This window comes from Urocampus carinirostris, chromosome 1 (assembly GCF_059441175.1).
Source record: "Urocampus carinirostris isolate Australia breed hairy pipefish chromosome 1, RoL_Ucar_1.0, whole genome shotgun sequence".
Taxonomy (NCBI): Eukaryota; Metazoa; Chordata; class Actinopteri; order Syngnathiformes; family Syngnathidae; genus Urocampus; species Urocampus carinirostris.
This window is the reverse complement of record NC_142349.1, coordinates 16,926,604-16,946,144: the sequence shown is the minus strand read 5'-3', so window position 1 is coordinate 16,946,144 and position 19,541 is coordinate 16,926,604. Positions and strand designations below refer to the sequence as shown.

Here is a 19,541-nt window from a genome sequence, read left to right as displayed (position 1 = left end):
ATGCAATCTCTACTCCTACTTGCAATAGACCAGGGGTTCTAAAACAGTGGGGCGGTTCCCCTGGGGGTGCGTAAGGCTCTGTCAAGGGAGGCGCGTTTTACCTCCGTCAGTATTTTATTTATTATTTTTATTATTTTTTTTAACTCTCCTAAAATACAGTGCCACTGCACTTCCACTACACTAGGAGGTAGTAGCACTCTCACTTGGGCGTTGGGGTTTACAAGAGGTTTTCTTCTTCCAGGGGGGCATGACAGAAAATAATTGACAAGAACTGCTCTACACGATTGTTAGGCGCTTAAAATAAACTCTCATTTTATGTCATTAATATTCTCATTTTATTACTGTATTGTATATGTTTAATTACCTTTTGAAGTTTTTTTAGTGATTAGGAAGATGGGTTTTATAGCTATTTCAGGTTTACTCGTATGCTGTTGGAAGGATGGGAGCGGACCAATTAGTTACGATTTACGAGCACGGTCCTGGAATCAATCAAGCTCTTAAGAAAAGGTACCACACCAACTCTGTGACCTAAAGGGGTTGGGCGTCCGCCCCGGGACTGGGAGGTCACAGGTTTAAGTCTCGGCAGAGTCATACCTAAGACTTACAACATTGGTACCCATTGCCTCCCTGCTTGGCGCTCGGCATTAGGGGTTGGAATTGGGGGGCCAAGTCACCTAATGACTAAAAATCGGGAAAATCCCCCCCCCCCAAAAAAAAAAGAAGCGGTACCACTGTATTGGAAATAACAACCTCGTTATGATAAAAGTTTGCCAACATTTAAACTGAATTCTTGCAAGGGTGAGTCATCAAATTAAGACAAACACGTGTTTCCTAAAATATTCCAAACATGTTTAAAAAAAATAATGAATGAAAGCACTTTTTGCAGGAAAAATCATAGCTATTTGATTCGCACAATAACTTTACAAATCGGTACAGGTTGATGTTTTTGTAGGCGGGGAGATTATATCATTTATTTTTTCTTTCAAATTATTCTCAATCTCGGACAAGGAGCGACGCTGAGCAGGAAATCTCCCCATGGTCATTGTTGGCTTTGCAGGTGTAAATGTTTGTGTCCTGAAAAGTTGCTGCGGCAAGAATCAGTGTGCAGCGGCCATCTTCTTCATACTCGATCCGGACGGTCGGTGACTCCTCCACTGGTTCCTCCCCACAAAGCCATAGCACGTCAGGGTCAGGGAACCCTATATTTCACAAAGTCAGAAAAATAATATAGAGGCTCTTTAAACTCAGTGGGTCATTGTGTACCTTTCAACTTTTTAAGGACACCTCAATCAGCACACCCCACCTTTAAGCAAGATCATTAGAGATGCACAAAGAAAATCGTTCTACAAAGACCATAAGGGGAAAATATGAACCAAAACAATGGTTTCATAGCTATTTCATGTACAATTGCCTGTCTCAGAACTACTAATAACGGTTTATTTTTTTCTGCAGTGAGCACTTTAACTAACCAAGTACCCGTTGAACAAGTTGCCTAATTAGCAGATCAAGGACAGCAGAACAGTTAATTCTTGCACCTTTCTTTCATCTACTTTTTCGCAATTTATTTGTTATTTCGACTGGAGGGATGTCATACTATTCATGTTCAACCCTTACTAGACAAAGCCTGAATGAAATAGCCTGGTAGTCCATCAGCTAGCAATATAACAACGGTCTATTTTTGTTTCATTTTAAGGAACAAATCTTAACATCGGGCATAATTATTCTCCCACTTACTGAAAAAAAAAAAGTTAGAAAACTTCTGTACAGCCCTGCTTTGCTGTTGTTTTTGTTCTCTAGAACGTAGTAGCCATCACCACCCTCACCCCCCAACAATTTACAGTAGAGTTAGACACTGAAAGGTACTGATAGCAATTAGAATATGCAAATGAAATTCTTTTAGCTCAGTCATACAGAATAGTAAGCGTCATGTCTTCCTCATTCTTTAGTATGGTGGTTGTCGCTCGTAGTCTTTGAAGATGTTTCGCAGAGTATGTCATTTTTTTCACTCGCAACTCCCAAGTATGAGCTTAAGGGTGTCAAAGCTAAAGAGCAAACGAAAAAAATGGCTACAAGCTGAGAGCTGGACAGATGCAATGTTGAAATGTTTTAAAATAATGCCAATTGAACCTACTGAAAAGCTAACAAATCTATTCCAACGTGTTCAGATGAATCAATATTTTATCATGGCTACATCTGCAATCTTAGATGTTCAACAAAAGAACCATGTATTTGATATGAAATTCCCTAAACATGAACATTAAATGAAGAGGTCTGTATTATTCAGGCACCACCAGTAGCCTATAGTTTTTATCTTGGAAAAGTGGGCCAAATTGACTTGAATGAAAACTCTCAGGGGCCATAGAAAACCCTCCCATGGGCCACATCTGGCCTGCAAATCTTGACTTTGACATATATGACGTAGAGCATACCGACCGAATCTATGTCAAGCAAGGTCAGGGCTTATTGGCTAACCGGTTCGTAAATGTAGGAAAGTCGTTCATGTACCCTTGATCAACCAGATTTGTACTACTGATGTAAACATCTAACAAGCTCAATATACCTTTATTTTAGCTATTTTCTAACAAATGCTCTCATTTTGGACTATCGTCAAAGTCAAATTTTCAGATGCCCAAGTCTCTGATGAACAAAATTCATCTCTGTTCTCCAAAATACATCGAAACAGGATTTTTCTTTAGTCTGAATGGAAAGAGGTAAGCCCATACCTGTGAGATGACATTCGAGCTGAACACTAGACCCTGTGGCGACCGTCTGGTCCTGCAAGGTCTTGGTGAAGCGTGGGGGTCCCTGCATCCTGCGTTCCAAAGAGAGCAGGGCGTTTTCTGTTTCTGGTGTCATGGGGCATTCTGAGCCAGCGGGGAATAAACACAAGATGTGAGAGAAACATAAAAACGAACACGAAAAAGAGAGCTGTCAAGAGGATGTGTCACCTTCTGTGGGAGAACAAGTGCTGTCCCCTTTGCTCAGTAAGGCCATTCTCTTCAACGCCAGCATGGCCTTGCCTGCTTTCTGTGAGGACATAAAAAATGGATTGATGCAACTAACAGAGTTTGTACGAGTGCTTGAACACCTTGAAAATGCTTGAAATTCAATGCGTTCAATGATTGAAAAGTCCTTGGAAGAGCTTTTAATGCTTGAAATTGTTGCCATGTTTATTGACAAGTCTGCTTAAAAATGACGCAGACTCTACTCCCTGGTGGCTTTGTTTGCCATTGCTTCATCCCCCGTGATTAATGGCATTCGTTTTTATGGCACTTGACCTATGAAGGTCAGGCCCAAAGGACAGGTGCATGCTACACCGAAACAGGGCACTATGGAATGTCTATTAGTGTAAAGATTATGTATCATTTATGGATATTTATTGTGGGCAATGCAAAAAATAAGGTAGCATTTCCCAGTGGTAAATTTAAATAGGAAGGGCTTCCTCCTACCGAAAATGTAAGCCGTCATGTTTATCCAATACCTACATGGGGATAAATTTGTCTCAAAAACAAATATGTCTGCGGTTTACTCAAGATGGAAAAAGCATGTCTTGATAAATGCCCACGCAAGATTAAAAATTGCATATGTAAATTGCAGATATATTTGTGACTCAGCAAAACACATGATTCACAACAAATTTTCTTTTTTATTGCACTGGAGAAATTGGAAAATTGGCTTTTGAAATTCTTGAAACGTGCTCAAATTTGACCATGAAAAAGGTGTACGAACCCTGAACTAATGAACACATTTGTCATTTACCTTCCATTTCTGCCTGGCAAGAAAACGCTTTATCTTCTCCTTGGGAAGAGTCTTGGTGAAGGCTGAAGCAATTGAGTCAAATGCGGCCATCCACACATGCGCCAGAGCAGCTTCGCTGGACATGCGTCGCCTAGGAAACGGATACGGAAGAACATTGCGGCGTTAAGTACGCCGGCACACCATAGGATGCCCCGGGTGAGGTCTCCCAAGATCACCTAGGGTCTTTCTCCAACAAGGAACTGATGAAATCTTTGGCTTGGTCCGTGATATCCTCAAAGCTCTCCTCATCAAAGTCCCACTGGGCCGCCGTGACTGAGGCCAGGGTGTCAGCATCGCTGCTTCCTTGAAAGGGTGACTCTCCACTTAATCTGAAAATACACACACAGATGAGAATTCAGCAGTTTTCCACTTTGGCGCAATGGCAATTCAATTATGAAAAAATACATTTAAAAATAAAAAAAGAAAATAACAAAAAAAGGACCAATTATGAAAAGGAAAAACTAAAAAGACAGAGCAGAAATGTGAAAAGGAGCAGGTAAGCAAAAAAACAAAGACAAAGAATATTAGGGAAATTAATGCTAAGGGGGAAAAAAGTCATTCAGACAATATGACAAAAAGGGGAAAATCAAGTACACAATTGATAAAAGAGAAACATTTGAAAAATAAAATAAGAGATAAAAGAAAAAGGCTGAAATCCAAAACCAAAATAAGAGAAACAAAATATGGAACGGAAATAAGATATAAAAATAAACACAAAGGGCAGAATGGGGGTCAGGGCTTCGTTAGACACTCATACAACACGAAACAAAACAAACCATATTGTAGGAAAAAAATATCCCAAAGAACTCAGAAAAAGGGAAGGCAGAAAAACAAACCAAAGAATACAAAATAAGAAGCATAAAAAAAGAATAAAAACAATAAATACATAAATTAAGACAGTGAGAAAAAAGACAAAATGCAAGCTTAGAGAGAAAACGAAAAAAAAGAAAATAGACATTTGTGAAAATAACACCTTCACATAATTACTCAAGATACTTAGGTGCATAGTTTATTATTCTCAGCTCGAATATCCAAATAAAAAAAAACATCAAAATCATGCTTACAACTTACTACAAAATTGAAAAAAAAGCAGAAACACAAAAGTGTTTTTATCTTGTAAAATGCGTGACGTGACGTGGATGCACCATGCTTGCTTGTCGGCCTAGCAGTAACACACCTCTGTCAAAGTAAAGGCCTGTGGGCCAAATCTGGCCTTCGAGAAGTTTTTCTATGCCTTCTGGGGGGGTCTTGATTCATTCATTTATAACACACCAGAATAGCCGGGTATCTTTTCTTTCTGTTTGTTAATCCGCCTTGTAGAAAGTTGTTTTAGGTTAATAGATTTTTGCTTTCTATATTACTTAAATTTAATCCTATTTTATTAAAAAAGCACTACTTGCTTTTTTCCATTTACTTTTCATTTAGTGGGGGATTTCTGAAAATTGAGGATGATTGACAGAGCTGTTGGAAAATATTGCTTTATTCATCTCATCAAATTGGATTATATTTATTATCTTTTCAGTAGGTGAATTCAATAGACTACCCCGTCCCTTGGATCCATTGTTTTATTTGGCCCACTGTCCGTTGACTTTGACACTCCTGTTGTCACGAGATCATCATTTCGTCCAAAGGTTGCCTACTATTTCTCAACTTTTAGGGTTGAACTTTGCATCTGCACTTGAGGAAAATAATGTGTTTTCTTCAAGTCAAGTCAGGTCATGTTTATTTGTATAGCCCTTAATAACAAGGAGTCTCAAAGGGCTGCACAGATTGCAAACCACAGACTATTATTACACCATCCCCTGATCTACATGAGGGCAAGAAAAAACTCTGAAACCTCAACATGGGGAAAATGAAGAAACCTTGATAAGGGACTGCACAGGAGATAATCCCCCTTCCAGGATGACCAGGCTGCAATGGATGTTGCAATAACAAATAATAAACAGATATTGTCAACATGAAATCGAGGTCAGTCATAAGCTATAGAAGCGTTTTTCAAGCCTAGATCTAAACAGTTCCACTGAGGTTGCAAATCGAATCACTGCCAACTATCAGCTTACAAGATGTAGCAGATGACACCGATGCTCCACATGTCCGTAGCCACGCTCACCGGCTCGTAGTTGATGACTTCAGGGGCCACGAACTCGGGGGTCCCCTGCATCACCCGCAGATCAGTCTTTCCGTCTGACAAGCATTTAAAACCCGCAAATTAAAGACTTGACTGAAAGAATGTACGCAACTCACGCACGTACCGAGTTGTGTTGCCAGTCCAAAGTCGATAATCTTAACAGCGGTGCCGCTCGCGTCGATGCAAACGATATTCTCTGGTTTGAGGTCCAAATGGACGATGAGATGCCGATGCATGAAGGAAACGCCCTGGAGGATTTGCTGCATGTAGCGTACACTTGCAGGCTCCGTGTGCTCAAAGTTGTCGTCCACGATGCGCTCGAACAGTTCACCGCCTGCAATGCTGCCGGACAGCGTTTCAGTCGTTGCCTCATGCAGTCTGTGTCATGAGTCACAGTAACAACAGGTCGCAAACTAATTCTCGAAGGGCCAATGTGTATTATTTGACCGCTAGAATTCTCAGTTTAGTGTTGTGCAACTGAAAACGAGTGTTACAAAGCACAAGGAAGATTACCTACTATGAAGACTCAAAGTGACCGAACAGTACTATTTTCCCTCTCATTTTCCTTTTAATGTTTTTCGGGTACCCGTAGCAGCAAGATTGCTGACAATCAAGTTAGATCCTCCCAGGTGAAGCCCACATTATGTAAGATGAATGCAAATTACTCAACCCATGAGTACTTTAAAAAAAAATGCATTTTTATAACTGAGTTCAATTATTTTTGCTTATAGGTTTTTGTTTTTACCACTAAGAGGTGCTAAATAATACAAAAATGTTTTTAATGTTTATCCTTCATTTCAAACATGGAATCTTTTTTTATTTATTTAGGCGGACGAAATTGTTATACCATTGCCAGGTTAATTCTTTCCAAATTGTCAATGACAAATATGAATATTATCATCGTAACAATGGTTGGTTGGTTGGATCCCTTAACCACTAGGGTCGTATCATTTCTTGTGGTGTGTCTTAGGCAAGTACAGCCTGGTGGCACCCATCCCTTTCCAGGCCAACATATGTTTGTCAGACGCAGAACTGACGATAGACCCAAACGCGTAACGTTTCACACCAAGCTTTATTGCGGAAGCGCAGGAAAACAAATGGCAGTGATTCGTCGATCGCTGGGCAGAAGAAGCAGGAAGCCCACGAGATCGGAGCGTGGTCGGTGGGCAGAAACAAGTCGGCAGCCGGGACGGGAGATCGGAGCGTGGTCGGAGGAAGGAAAAAGTCAGTTAGCCGGAAACGATCGGTAAGCCACGGGCAGACAAGTAGGATACAGGAAAGGACGGGACAGACGGGAGCCAGAGTCAAAAAGTGTTTGCCTTGCATGTGTGGAGTTTTGCTGACGGACTGACAAGGAGTAAATGAGGGTGTTGAGTTTAAATAGGAGGGGAACCAATCAGGAAACGAGCAGCAGCTGGAGCCAATGGGCAAATCATGACAATGTTTCCACCCGGTCTCTAACCAGCGACCTTTTGCATGTTAAAGGAATATGCTAACCACTGCATTACTAGATCAAAAACTTGGACAAATATAATTTAAATCAGACCACAGAAGGTCTGCAAAATTGAAAACTAACTAACTAAAAACATACTGTATGTATTATTATTTGTTTATATGTTATCTCCATTTAACATTGAACAAAAGCTTAACACACAGACAATGTAACCCTGGTCATGAAATGATCTGCATCTATATAGCTCTTTTCAAGTCAATGACTTCCCAACGCGCTTTACAATGTGCTTCACATTTCCCAATAGCGGCCTTGCAGCCATGTAAGGCGCTAACCTGCTTATTGGGGGTATTAAGGGTTCAGTGTCTTACCCAAGGACACTTCGACATGTAACACGGACGAGCTGGGATTCGAACTGGGATCCCTTGATCCCAAGACGAGCGCTCTACCTCCTGAGCTACTGACATAAATAATATGTCATATATTATTTATATTATAAGTTTTTTATATGTAAAAGAGTTCATTCTTTGGTTACAATGTATGATAGAGTATCTACTAATTTATAATAATTGTAGAAAATATGAATGTTTGTACTTTATGGATTTTGCCTTTTAGGTTAATTTTTTGGGAACGTAACCACCGCGATAAACGAGGGATCACTTTATATAAAACTTAATAATGATAAAAGTAATGAATATAGAAATAACATACTTTCAACTATTGAAATACTTAAAAGTGTATATTTTCATACACTATATTTTATGTTGTTAGTTTTTGAGCATTTATATTTTTAATATGGCCTTAAATAAAACATGTGAACACTTTGATAATATCAATAATTTAAAGAGAGTGGAATAAATTATCCCCATGACCCTAGTGAGGATTAAGGTCGCAGAAAATGGATGGAGGGTTGGATGGAATAATTTCTGACAATCTAGGGGCAGAGTAAAACGAATGTGGGCTAATGGTCCTAAAGAAACTGTCAAGATACGTTTAAAAGCATAGCAAGAATACTCACAACTCCATGACCATGACCATTTCGGGGTTGTGGTCATAAGCGGCCAGGCAGCGCACCAACTTGGGATGGCGCAGTTTGTTCATCAGTTCGATCTCCTTGCGGGCCGCCTCCCTCTCTTTGGTGCGTCGGCCTTTGTAGAATTTTCCCGCGCACACGCGGCCGCTTAGCTGGTGCTTCAGCTTGAACACCAGCCCAAATTTGCCCCTGCAGAAATGGACATTAATGGATCTGTCCACCAGAGAAGATTATTCCAGCCAAGTCATAACTCTGTCACAATTTATCACTAGCCACACTTTGCATTAAATGTGGGGGTGTGGGATTTGAAACTTTTTTTTCGTGATGCGCGTGCAAGTACGTGCATTTCTTCGATAAAGTGTTCTTGTTTCATCTTTAATTTTCACGATTTTTATGCTCCACTGACAATTCAAAATGTAAAAAAAAAAAATCAAAAAAGCATGACGTCACTCTTCAAAACTCCCCGTTACTTGAACTTAATGCTCAAAGCCAGGACAACGCTGTCCATTAAAAGGCTTCAGTCCATTATATAGAGCGTCTCAACGACAGTTTACAGTCAAGGTTTCACACAAACAGACCAATTTTGGCTGTAAATTGCTAAGGAATCCTTTCTAATGAAGTTCATTGGACAATCGATGTTCATTGTTGAGACACTTTATGATGAATTACCACAGAACAAACTGTAAACACCTCTAACCAAGCACTAAGCTTAATTTAATTGGGTGAGCGGAAAGAATTGGCAGAGCTATTCACACAGCGCGCACAGTCCTTCTACCTATCGCCCAGTGCCGTCTGCATTGAAGGTAAATAGATTGGTATCCTTGCTTGCAGTACTTTGTGACATTTTTACAAATGCACATAGTGCCTTATAGCATTTTGCACACTTAGAATTTGTGATTGGCACAAACATTTAAATAGGCTAGTAAATGTCTCTATTAATCTCACAAATTGGCAATCGTATTACAATTTAATTTTTTATTATTTTTTCCTTGCAAAATTCCTATTATATCTCCTAAATCTGAGAAAACTGTCTCATTAGGACACGTTTTCCATTTTTTGTTCTCTTCAACTTGTAAGAGTTTCTTCAAGAATTAGTCCTCACTGAGAAAAACAATATTTAAAAGGAGTGCCCCTACATTGTTGTAGATCTCATTGTTGTTTGTTTTAATAGTTGATTCTCATTGTCTGTTTGACATGTTCTGTTTTGTTACCCCGCAAAGCTTACATTGGTGTTGCCACTTTTACAAATAATCATTATCATTTATCTTACTTGAATGCACGTTTGCAAAATACATGTCCATGCTAGGTTTTGGTTCTGGGTTATCTTATCATTATTCCAATCTGTATGTGCAATCTGTTTTTGCACATTACCGCAGATAACTATTAAAATGGGTACAAAGTCACAATTTTAAATGCATAGCTACCATATTCCATGATTTATTCACTTGTTTATTTCTGGATGTTTTCTGTAAATAAGTTAAACCCTTACTTATTTCGAATTGGTTAGGGTTTGTTTCACATTGATGTTTTCAACATGTTTACATAAATGTAAATGACCGATCGCTGCTAACGATAATCTTCTTAGCTCCCCAGACACAAATGCATGCAAACACACTCACATTCCGAGCTTCTCCTGCACGTCGTAGTGATCTGTGACTTTGTGCGAGGAGTCAATGGTGACAGATGCATCCGGGATGTCCTCCTCCTCTTCTTGTTCATGTGAATCTATACAGATAAGAAGCACTAGTTTAAAAACGTCCCCCAAAAGCATCCACTTGGGAGACAACATGCTCCTTTTAAGGTTTGCCCATTAGGGATTTAAGAAATTAGTTTTTTTTTTTTTTTACAGAGATAATTTACTGTGCTGCATTTGTTGTTGTTTGATTATGTATTGATACAAACAACCAGTGGTGGGCCGTCAGGGCCTGGAAGACCTTCTTTGCTGGCCCCAAAAATATCTGAATAATGTGTGGTTAATTATATTCTGTCCATGAATACTTACTAAAAAAAAATCCAAATTGTCAGTCAGTTTGTGATTTTTTTATATTAAAGCTTTTAGACAATCACATTTAAGGTATTACTTGTTGCCAGAGTTAGAAATCGATCCGCAAACCTTCAAAATCGGTTCTGCGTACCCATAGCATAAAATAAGTGTCAACAAAGCGGTTGATTTACCCAATCAGATGTCGAGTTGGCGAATCCGAGGCCTTCTAGCAGGCGCGGGGAAACTTAAGTGTTTTCACAAAATATAAATGGCTAGGGTGGTAATGCACCAAATTGATGGTACTAATCACCGTTAAATTTGTAGAGAACAAAGAAGAATGAGTGGCTAGTGATAGATTGTTCTTGCCAGAGCTAGCAAACGGTATCTGTAGTAATATATTGTTGGGTTGGCATTATAGCTGTTTCGTCAATCCACAATGGCTGAACGAGGAGAAAAAATTCTGATTTGGTCGAAGACTTACTGTCAAAGCCATTTTCAAGACAGACTTCAGGAAAAGCGGGACATCGTGAAGAAAGGTCGGACAACTCCCAAGCTCACAAGCCTGTCACAACCAGCGAAAGCAGGAACTTTCTTTTCCGGATCCCAAAACAGGATGGGATTTCTTTCTTTCATTGTTGAGAGGCTATATTCTTAAATAATATTGCAATTTTATGCGGTTATTATTGATAGTTTTTAATATGTTTTGTAGCTGAAGTAAAGACAAGTTTTAGAGGGTTGGATTGATTTAGACGATGCGCTACCAAAGGCCTAGGTGTAAATTGCACGGCCTGCCACTGCAAACAACCAAACAAAAAGGGTGAAATAATTTAAAAGTCCTCACTCATCGTGAGTCCAGGTGATGCTGGTCCAGGTTCACTGACGCCAACGACGTTGTAGGCCCTAACACGAAATCTGTACTCGTCCCCGGGTGGCAGGCCACTGCACACCCTGTACGACGTGTTGCCACAATGGGCCGTAAGCTGGCTCCACTCCTGAGTCTCGGATCGGACCTCCACCACATAGCCCAGCACGGCACTGCCTCCGTCGTAGCAGGGCCCAGACCAGGATAGCACGAGGTTCCCGGGGGCCACCAGCGAGACCAGAGGACAGGAAGCGGGAGGCTGTGGCCTGTCTGGCAAAAAGGATGTTTACTAGCAGCACAATGTACTTTGTGGTGAGTGAGTACTTGTATTGTTATCGTCTTAGACTTATGTTCAGGAAATTTACAATCATTGTGGGGACCAGTAGTTCTTATACAGGGTTTGTCCAGTTGGTTGAAATCCTTGAAAATACTTGAATTTTAAGGTGGTGCTTTTTTAAGTATTGTAAAGTGCTTGACTTGCAGGTGAAGTCCTTGTAAATGCTTGAAGTTGTTGCCATGTTTCTCAACAAGCCTGCTTAAAAATTACACTGACACTGTTCTTTTGTGCCATTGAAATTTTTTCTTCCCTCGTGTATAATAACAGCCGCCATTAGTTTGTACGGCATTTTCCTATGAAGCGTCATATTCTCCTACAAGTTACCCCTAAGAGAACAGGTGCATGCCACAAGTAAACAGGAATCTATGAAATGAGTTGTGAATTGTGTATCAGTGCAAGGATTACGAATCAATTATGGACATTTATCATTGGCCGTGCAAAAAATTAGGGTAGCATTTGTCAGTGGTAAATTGTAATGGGAAGAATTTCTTGAAACTGAAAATATAAGCTACATATTACGGTCATTTTACTCAAAACCTAGAGATTTTCTCAAAATTATTTACACACGTATTGTTCAGATCCACAATTATATTTGCTCAGAAGTTGTTTTTTTTTTATAAATGCCTTTATATATCAAATAAATATATTCTAGGAACCAAAATGTATTTGTGTTGTTGTTAATTTTGAGGTGTATAAAGGTAGGAAGGCTTGTGTAGTCTAACAGGTATCCTATCCGGAAGGGCAAAGGGCCATACTAACGCGAACGCTGGTTTATTGTTGTCGTCTCATGTGTGTTTATTGCATTGGGCGGATTTTAATAGAAACAACTTTCAACTTTAACCTGAAGACCATTGTAAGCGGGTCACTTTAGATTACATTAAAATCAGCACTGTAAGTAGCTCCGGTGACTTCAGGCAACAACTAGCGTGACTTTAAAATGTAGTTTCTTGCGTCACCTCAAGTTCCGCCAGCTCAATATGAACAGAGACTCAGACAATAGCTGAGAGGACTGTTGCATATTTGATCCATAAACGATCCGTGTTGACGGATTAACAAGACAATGCTGTTAATGTCTAAATGTGTTTATACGACGTATAAACAACTATATATTGTATTGGTTAAGACAGTTTAAAGTTGCAATTTATTTTCATGAACATAGTGGCACATGGCCTCAATGCATTGTATTGTACTATCGCAGTTTTTACTATACAAAGAAAGAAATATAAAGCTTCAATAACACGTCCCTCGTGGTCACGGTCCTTCTTTAGTCATATCGATGACACTAAATACTACAAAGAACCTACTTTTAGGGTTAAGACATGGTGTTACAGTTCATGTTCGAAATGGACATTAGTTATGGGTATGGTTAGGATTAATTAATCAGTTGTGATGCGATTAAGTTTAAGGTAAGGGGATAAAAGTGATGCGATTAAGTTTAAGGTAAGGGGATAAAAGTGTGTGTTTGTGTGTGTGTGTGTGTGTGTGCTTGTGTGTGTGTGGGTATGAATGCATCTTTACCTATGACTGAGAGGGTAAGTGTGTGCTGGGCCGAGCTCTTGCGATCCTTGACCACCAAAGTGTAGCGGCCTGTGTGTTGTGGCCCAGCTTCAGCCAAGATCAGCGTGCTGCTCTTGTCCGAGTTCTCAATCCGAACCTCTGGACTGTCCACGAGCTGCAAGATCCCCCCACCAGAAATAAACAACATGCACAAACGTCAATACATTCACACATTGCACGGCTTTCCATTAAAGGTCATCAAGATTGCAGCTGTAAACTATACAATTATATTAATTTCTGAAAGAAATAGCATGTATGTATGTGTATGTATACCGTGAAGTAATACTACTTTTGTTTTTCTCATGCTTCCTACAGCAGACCTGGGCACTCCGGTCCTGGAGGGCCGTATGTTCTGCATGATTTTTGAGGTTTCTCTGATCCAATACAGGTGATTCCAATCACCAGTATCGTTAACGAGCACTTCTTAGCTTGCTAACGAGGTTATAATTTGTATCACCTGAGTTAAAGAAGAGCAAACTTCAAAATCTGGCAGGACGTATGGCCCTCCAGGACCGGAGTGCCCAGGTCTGTCCTACAGGGTCATCATAGTAACAAAACTCATGCGATGGCTAACTTGACAACATTTCAAATATATCTCGATCAACTTGGAAACATTAAAAAGGTAAATCCGTCAATTTATACATGTATTCATTTGATGTTTATTTGTATCAGTTTGTAGGTACGCAAAGTTTATATACTTTATTTTCACAAACACATTGGCACATGTTCTAAATATACTGTATGGTATTGTTGCAGTTTTCGACATCCAAAAAAGGGAATTCAAGTTTCAATGAAAACCTCTTGGTGGTCCCGGTCCTTCTTTGGTGGTTAAACTTGGTGTCATATCAATGACGCTACAGAGAGGGATTTCATTTTTGATGAGGTGAGGACATTTTCATGTACTAATGGTATTGGCATGTGCTACCAGTATTAAATCTTGCACAATATTTGGATATTGGGATTGAACATCCATAACATAACAGTACCTGCTCCTTGTTACGGATCCAACAGGACACCACTGGTGGGCAGGCGGTGAAGTGACACGTGACGCGTGCGGGATGACCCGCCTTAACGTCAACAGATTGTGGTGGGTTCTCCAAGCGCAAAACTGGACCTGGAATACAAAACAACAACATAAAAATAACATTTTGACATGCAGTGTATTAAACAAATTCTTGCCAGTTTACAGTGGGAAAAGGCGGGAAGCTTCTTTTTCAGATAAACACAACATAATGACTAAAGAAAGCTGCTGAGCTAAACTCGCTGAGTAGTTTGAAAATTGTCTGAATGCATACGAGTCAAATTTCTTTTGGAAAGTAACCTTATATGAGTTGTATCACTAGTGTCACGTTTGTGCATTGTTCCCGGTCTATTTAATTCTTTCATCACCAGTTCGCCTCATTTTGGCTCTTCGCCATTTGTTATACTTTTGCTGCAACCAAGTGTGACACATCGTATAGGCATTCACCACAAAAACTACCGAAACATTGCTTAAAACACTCAAAACATTTTTGACTAATTTACATGTAAACCAATATTGCTAAGGTGCTGGTGTTCTCTACATTACGTCAGGGTCCAGGAAGTCAAAAACGAGACAGACTATCTTCAAAATGTATTCCTTCAATTCAAATGACATATATAAAGATTTTATGCAAAAAAACATGTACTATTTTCTCACATTTTGTATGTTTTAGAATTTGGGTATCGCTTTAAGTCTCCCTAGTTAGTATTCCTCTGTGTGTTCTTCAGCACTCGTTTCTCATTCCATTACACAAAAGAGCAACATCTAGTGGTTAAATATTACACAGTGTCCCTTTAAAGTTTTAACTTTTGACTAGACTTTGCAGGTAAGCGAGTTTCCATACAAGACAACAGTGCTGATACGAGTCTTTTTTAGGGTATAAGTACTTGCAATTGTCACCAGTAGAAATACTGTCCACCCTTTAGTAGCCATCAAACACTTACAGACTTAAAATTAAAGGACTAATACATTGACTTCAATCAATTTCAATATTATGTTGGGTTTTCTCTTAAAATGTCACTTCTTCTGCAAAACAAGAAAATATTACATATTAGTAATATTGGTATGTGGTATCTATTTTAAAGACTACTACAGATTTTGGTATCAGTATTGGCATGAAAAAGTATTGTATTGGACAGCCATTATACATAATCCATGTACTAAATGTACATTGTACATTTGCATCACACAATTGCTTGGTTAAAGGGTTCTTAGACATCAGTCAAGCAACTTGAAAGTATTATGTAGAATACTTTTTACACTCACTAAGAGAAATACTCAGAAACTTTATCAAATAAAGAGGCACAGCAATCAGATCATGGTATTAAATAAGGACAATAAAACAACGTTTCGTACCTGTCCCCGAGTCGGCTCTCTTCTTCAGATTGACCTCTGCAAAAAGAATGCAGGATTTTTAAAAATGTTTATTTCTTTTTATGGAGGAATAATGGGGATGTGGTATTATCATATTTATTTCTCAACATAGCACTTATTATCTTTGAAAAGTTTCTTGACACCTCCTGCATTTTGGCTGTCTCATGAGCAGCGGAGATGATGCAGTTTCCTGTTTTTGCTCGCTTTTGGCATTTGTCAGGTCTCAAATAAAATTGTTTTGGGGAAACAGGAAAGGGTTGAAATGTCCATGGAATAACCTCTTAAACAAAATGAAAAACTTTCTTTTCTAATTGAAAATAGGATGTTATGACATTCGTAGGTCTCCTTGTGACAGATGTCTCAATTGGTAATACATTCAGTTTTTATGTTTTTTTTAAATTCTGAAGTTAACTTGAGAAACAAAATCTGGAGCGTGCGACTTTAACAAAATGGCCGCCCAAAAAAGACACTTCCTGTTTCTTTTTTGTCATTTTCTGGGGTCCGATCATGATAAATACGTCAATCAGATTTAATGCTGCTCAGCCAAACTGGGTTGGTGCCTGAAACTTCATCCTTTCATCCATCCATCCATCCATCCATCCCACCCATCCATCCACCCATCCATCCATCCGTTTTCTGTCCTGCTTATCCTCACCAGTGTCGCGGTGCCGCTGGAGCCCATCCCAGCTATCTTCAGGGAGTGGACAGGGGACACCCTGAACTGGTTGCCAGCCAATCGCAGGGCACAAGGAGACATACAACTATTCCCTCGCTCATTCAAACCTAGGGACAATTTGGACTGGCCAATCAACCTGACATGCAGATTTTTGGAAAATGGAAGGAAACCAGAGTGCCCGGAGGAAACCCACACAGACACGGAGAGAACATGCAAACTCCGCACCGACAGGCCACGGAAGCTGAAATCCAAATCTTTACCTGGGGCTGCGCTTACCACCCGCCTGAAATTTCAATAACCCAAAAATGTGTAAACCTCTTGGAGAAGAAACTGGACTCTGTGGATTAGAACAGATAGGGGAGGTGTCGGTGGACCCTCTGTTGTTTTGTTGACTTCCCCTAGTAGCTTGAGGGAGCTTCCCAATTCCCATCATGCTCTTTTTTGTCGAAGTTCGACTCCGGACGTCACAGGTTTCTAAGTCTGGTCAGAAAAGTGTACAAGAGTTTAATGATTGGACAAGTCGAGTTGCTGGCAACAGCATTGTTCATTTTGTGGTACTCTCTCATCACCTGTCACCAACACAGAGGCGCAAGAGGAAGTTTTCCCTGCCAAATTTTCCGCCACACAAGTGTATGCTCCGGCATCCTCTGGCAGGCACTCTCGCACGACTAGACTGGCAATGTCCCTGTCTAAGCCGGGGATTCCGAAGCTTGCTGTCTCACCTGCCAGAAGAGGAGTAGTTTAAGATGATGATGTCCATGTTATTATGGATGTAGAAGTATCGGAAGACCATAAAATCATTTCATCACTATATCAATCTCAGAAACATATCGTTAACCCTATCTTTTAAAAGTGCCGTACGGGATTTGGAACTTTTCTACTCGCTGACACCATCTTCTGGCTTGTGTCTACTTTACAGCCTCTGTTAAGCTCCATCATCTTTTAGACACCCTCAAATAAACAGGTATTGATTTGTGTGTATCCTCACCGTTGTGCAACCAAGTGATTTTGATCGGTTGAGTTCCTGTAAGGAGAGCACTCAGGGTGATATCGTCGCCTTCATCCACGCAACAGTCTCGCAACGGCTTCACAAAGGCAGGTGGGTCGATGCTCTGGTGAGGTGAAGGAGTGCCTGAGCGGGACAAAAATAGAAATTAATGTTAACGTTTACTATTTGCAACTAATACTGGCCTTTTGCTGAATTGTCACACAAACATTAACCCCTTTCCTTTAGATTTGAATCATCCATCCATCCGTTCATTGTTTTCCGCTTATCCATAATCGGGTCGCAAGGGCAGCAGCCTTAGCAGGGAAGCCCAGAACTCCCTTTACCCATCCGCTTCATCCAGCTCATCCGATGGGATCCCACGGCCTTCCCACGCCTGCCTTGGGAAGTATTCTTTCCAGTGTGTCCTGGGTTGTCCCAGCTGTTCTTTTCCAGTTGTATTTGGACTCTGCTACGGCTGCGGTTTGTAACGGGTTATGTTCATAACTTTTATAGACAGAATTCCTAGGCACAAATGTGGCATCGAAGGGTTCTGGTTTAAGGGCCTCAGCATCTCTGCTTTTTGCAGATGATGTGGATCCTTCTGGCTTTGATTTTCAACTCTCACAGGAGTGGTTCACAGTCAAGTGTAGAGTGGCTAGGATAAAGATCAGCACCTCCAAGTCCAAGACCATGGTTCTCAGTCGGAGAAGGGTGGCATCCTGTTTACTGGTTGAAGAGGAAATCTTGCCCCAAGTGGAGGAATTTGAGGATTTCGGGGTGCTGTTCATGCACAAGGGTTAGTACGGATGAGGAGATTAACAGACGGATCGGTGCAGGGTCTGCCATCATGCTGACCCTGTACCTGTCCGTCGTAGTAAGGAAAAGGAGCTGTGCCCAAAGGTTAAGCTCTCTATTCATTAATCAATCTACATTCCTACCCTTACCAATGGTCATGAACTGCGGCTCATGACCGAAAGAACCATATCCCGGATACAAATGGCTGAAACGAGTTTCCTATACAGGGTGGCTTGGCTCTCCCTTGGAGATAGGGTGGGAAGTTTGGTCATCCCAGAGGGACTCAGTGTAGAGGGGCTTTTTCACGTTGAATTGAGCTGGCTGAGGTGGTTTGAGCATCTAATAAAGATTTTAATCATGACATGTTCCAAACCATCCAGGATATTTTGCATAAGTCCCTCCCCTATGATACCTGATTCATAAAATCATACCATTTACAAACTGCAAGAGTCTGAAGAACTATCTCGATCTTTTGAATCAGGTGTGCTGGCAGAATCAAACATTTAAAACTACAGTTGGAGCTGTGTCATTTAAATTAAGCTATGAAACAGTTCAATATGGCCTTGTTACATGGGCTCACAACTTGGCAAATAGCACACTTTCATCGCACACTTCAAATAAGTCATGCAAGCATTGAAAACAGAACAAAAGCCAATATAATAAGAATTTATACAGCATTTACAGTATACCTTGTCAACTTGCTGCAGGAAATGCTGAATAAGTGTCAACAACAAGTCACACTTATCAAGTCACTTTTGTTATGGGTGACCTTTTCAGCATTCATGCTGGAGTTTTTACAACAGCCATTTTCCACGCCTCGCTGATAGCAGAGCTCAAAACTTTCAAGACTAGGAAAGCTCTTTGACTCAACTTGTTGCTAATGTTGAAAAAAACAACAACATAGAAGGCACGTGCAGGAGAGTTTTAGAAACACTCGCCAAATGAAAATAAGGATGAAGGTTTAAGGGCACTCTAATGCCAAAAGTACACTACAATATTTTCCAAACTACAAGAATGCACCCATATATATATATATATATATATATATATATATATATATATATATATATACTGTATATATATATATATATATATATATATATATATACCATAAAATAAATTAAACAAGCAAGCAAAACTCTCACCCTGTGTTGCCATTATGTCCATGCTCCTGGGTGCTTTGCCAGACTTGATGTGCATCCTAAAGGTGGACACATATCGCCGCTGTTCTCCCGCATCCACGCTCATATTGTCTTTTTCCGCTGGTCGTCACTTGAATTTAGATTGTCATTTCCCCCCTTCTTCCACTGCTGACATCCTGTCTTCTTTCAGCCCACGCATGGCAAGAAAAGCCTGTCTTGTAGTGCCTCCTTGTGCCCTCCCATGCAGGAACCAGCCTGACTCCACCTTCTCCCTAGCAGTGCTGCCACCCACCTGTGTTCTGCAAGCACCTTATCTGCGCTCAGAGGTAGATACTTATCTAGAACTGGCCAGCCAAAGGTCTCATTGTGCTCATTATTTGTTTTACTGTTTGCCGT

At 40.3% G+C, this 19,541-nt stretch overlaps 1 protein-coding gene across 1 annotated transcript; it reads right to left on the bottom strand.

The window, feature by feature from the left end:
- Positions 1-766: 766 nt before the first annotated feature.
- mylk5 (myosin, light chain kinase 5) lies at positions 767-19,442 on the bottom strand. Its single transcript, XM_088328953.1, has 17 exons — positions 19,149-19,442; positions 17,209-17,352; positions 16,790-16,942; positions 16,536-16,700; positions 15,527-15,562; positions 14,136-14,263; positions 13,111-13,264; positions 11,235-11,525; positions 10,029-10,134; positions 8,395-8,598; positions 6,051-6,268; positions 5,859-5,982; positions 3,975-4,127; positions 3,760-3,889; positions 2,949-3,027; positions 2,724-2,864; positions 767-1,199 (listed from the first exon to the last, which is right to left on the bottom strand). Exons 1-17 carry the CDS (start codon positions 19,249-19,251, stop codon positions 994-996), a joined length of 2,535 nt encoding a protein of 844 aa, XP_088185079.1. The 5' UTR covers positions 19,252-19,442; the 3' UTR covers positions 767-993.
- Between the last annotated feature and the right edge of the window lie 99 nt (positions 19,443-19,541).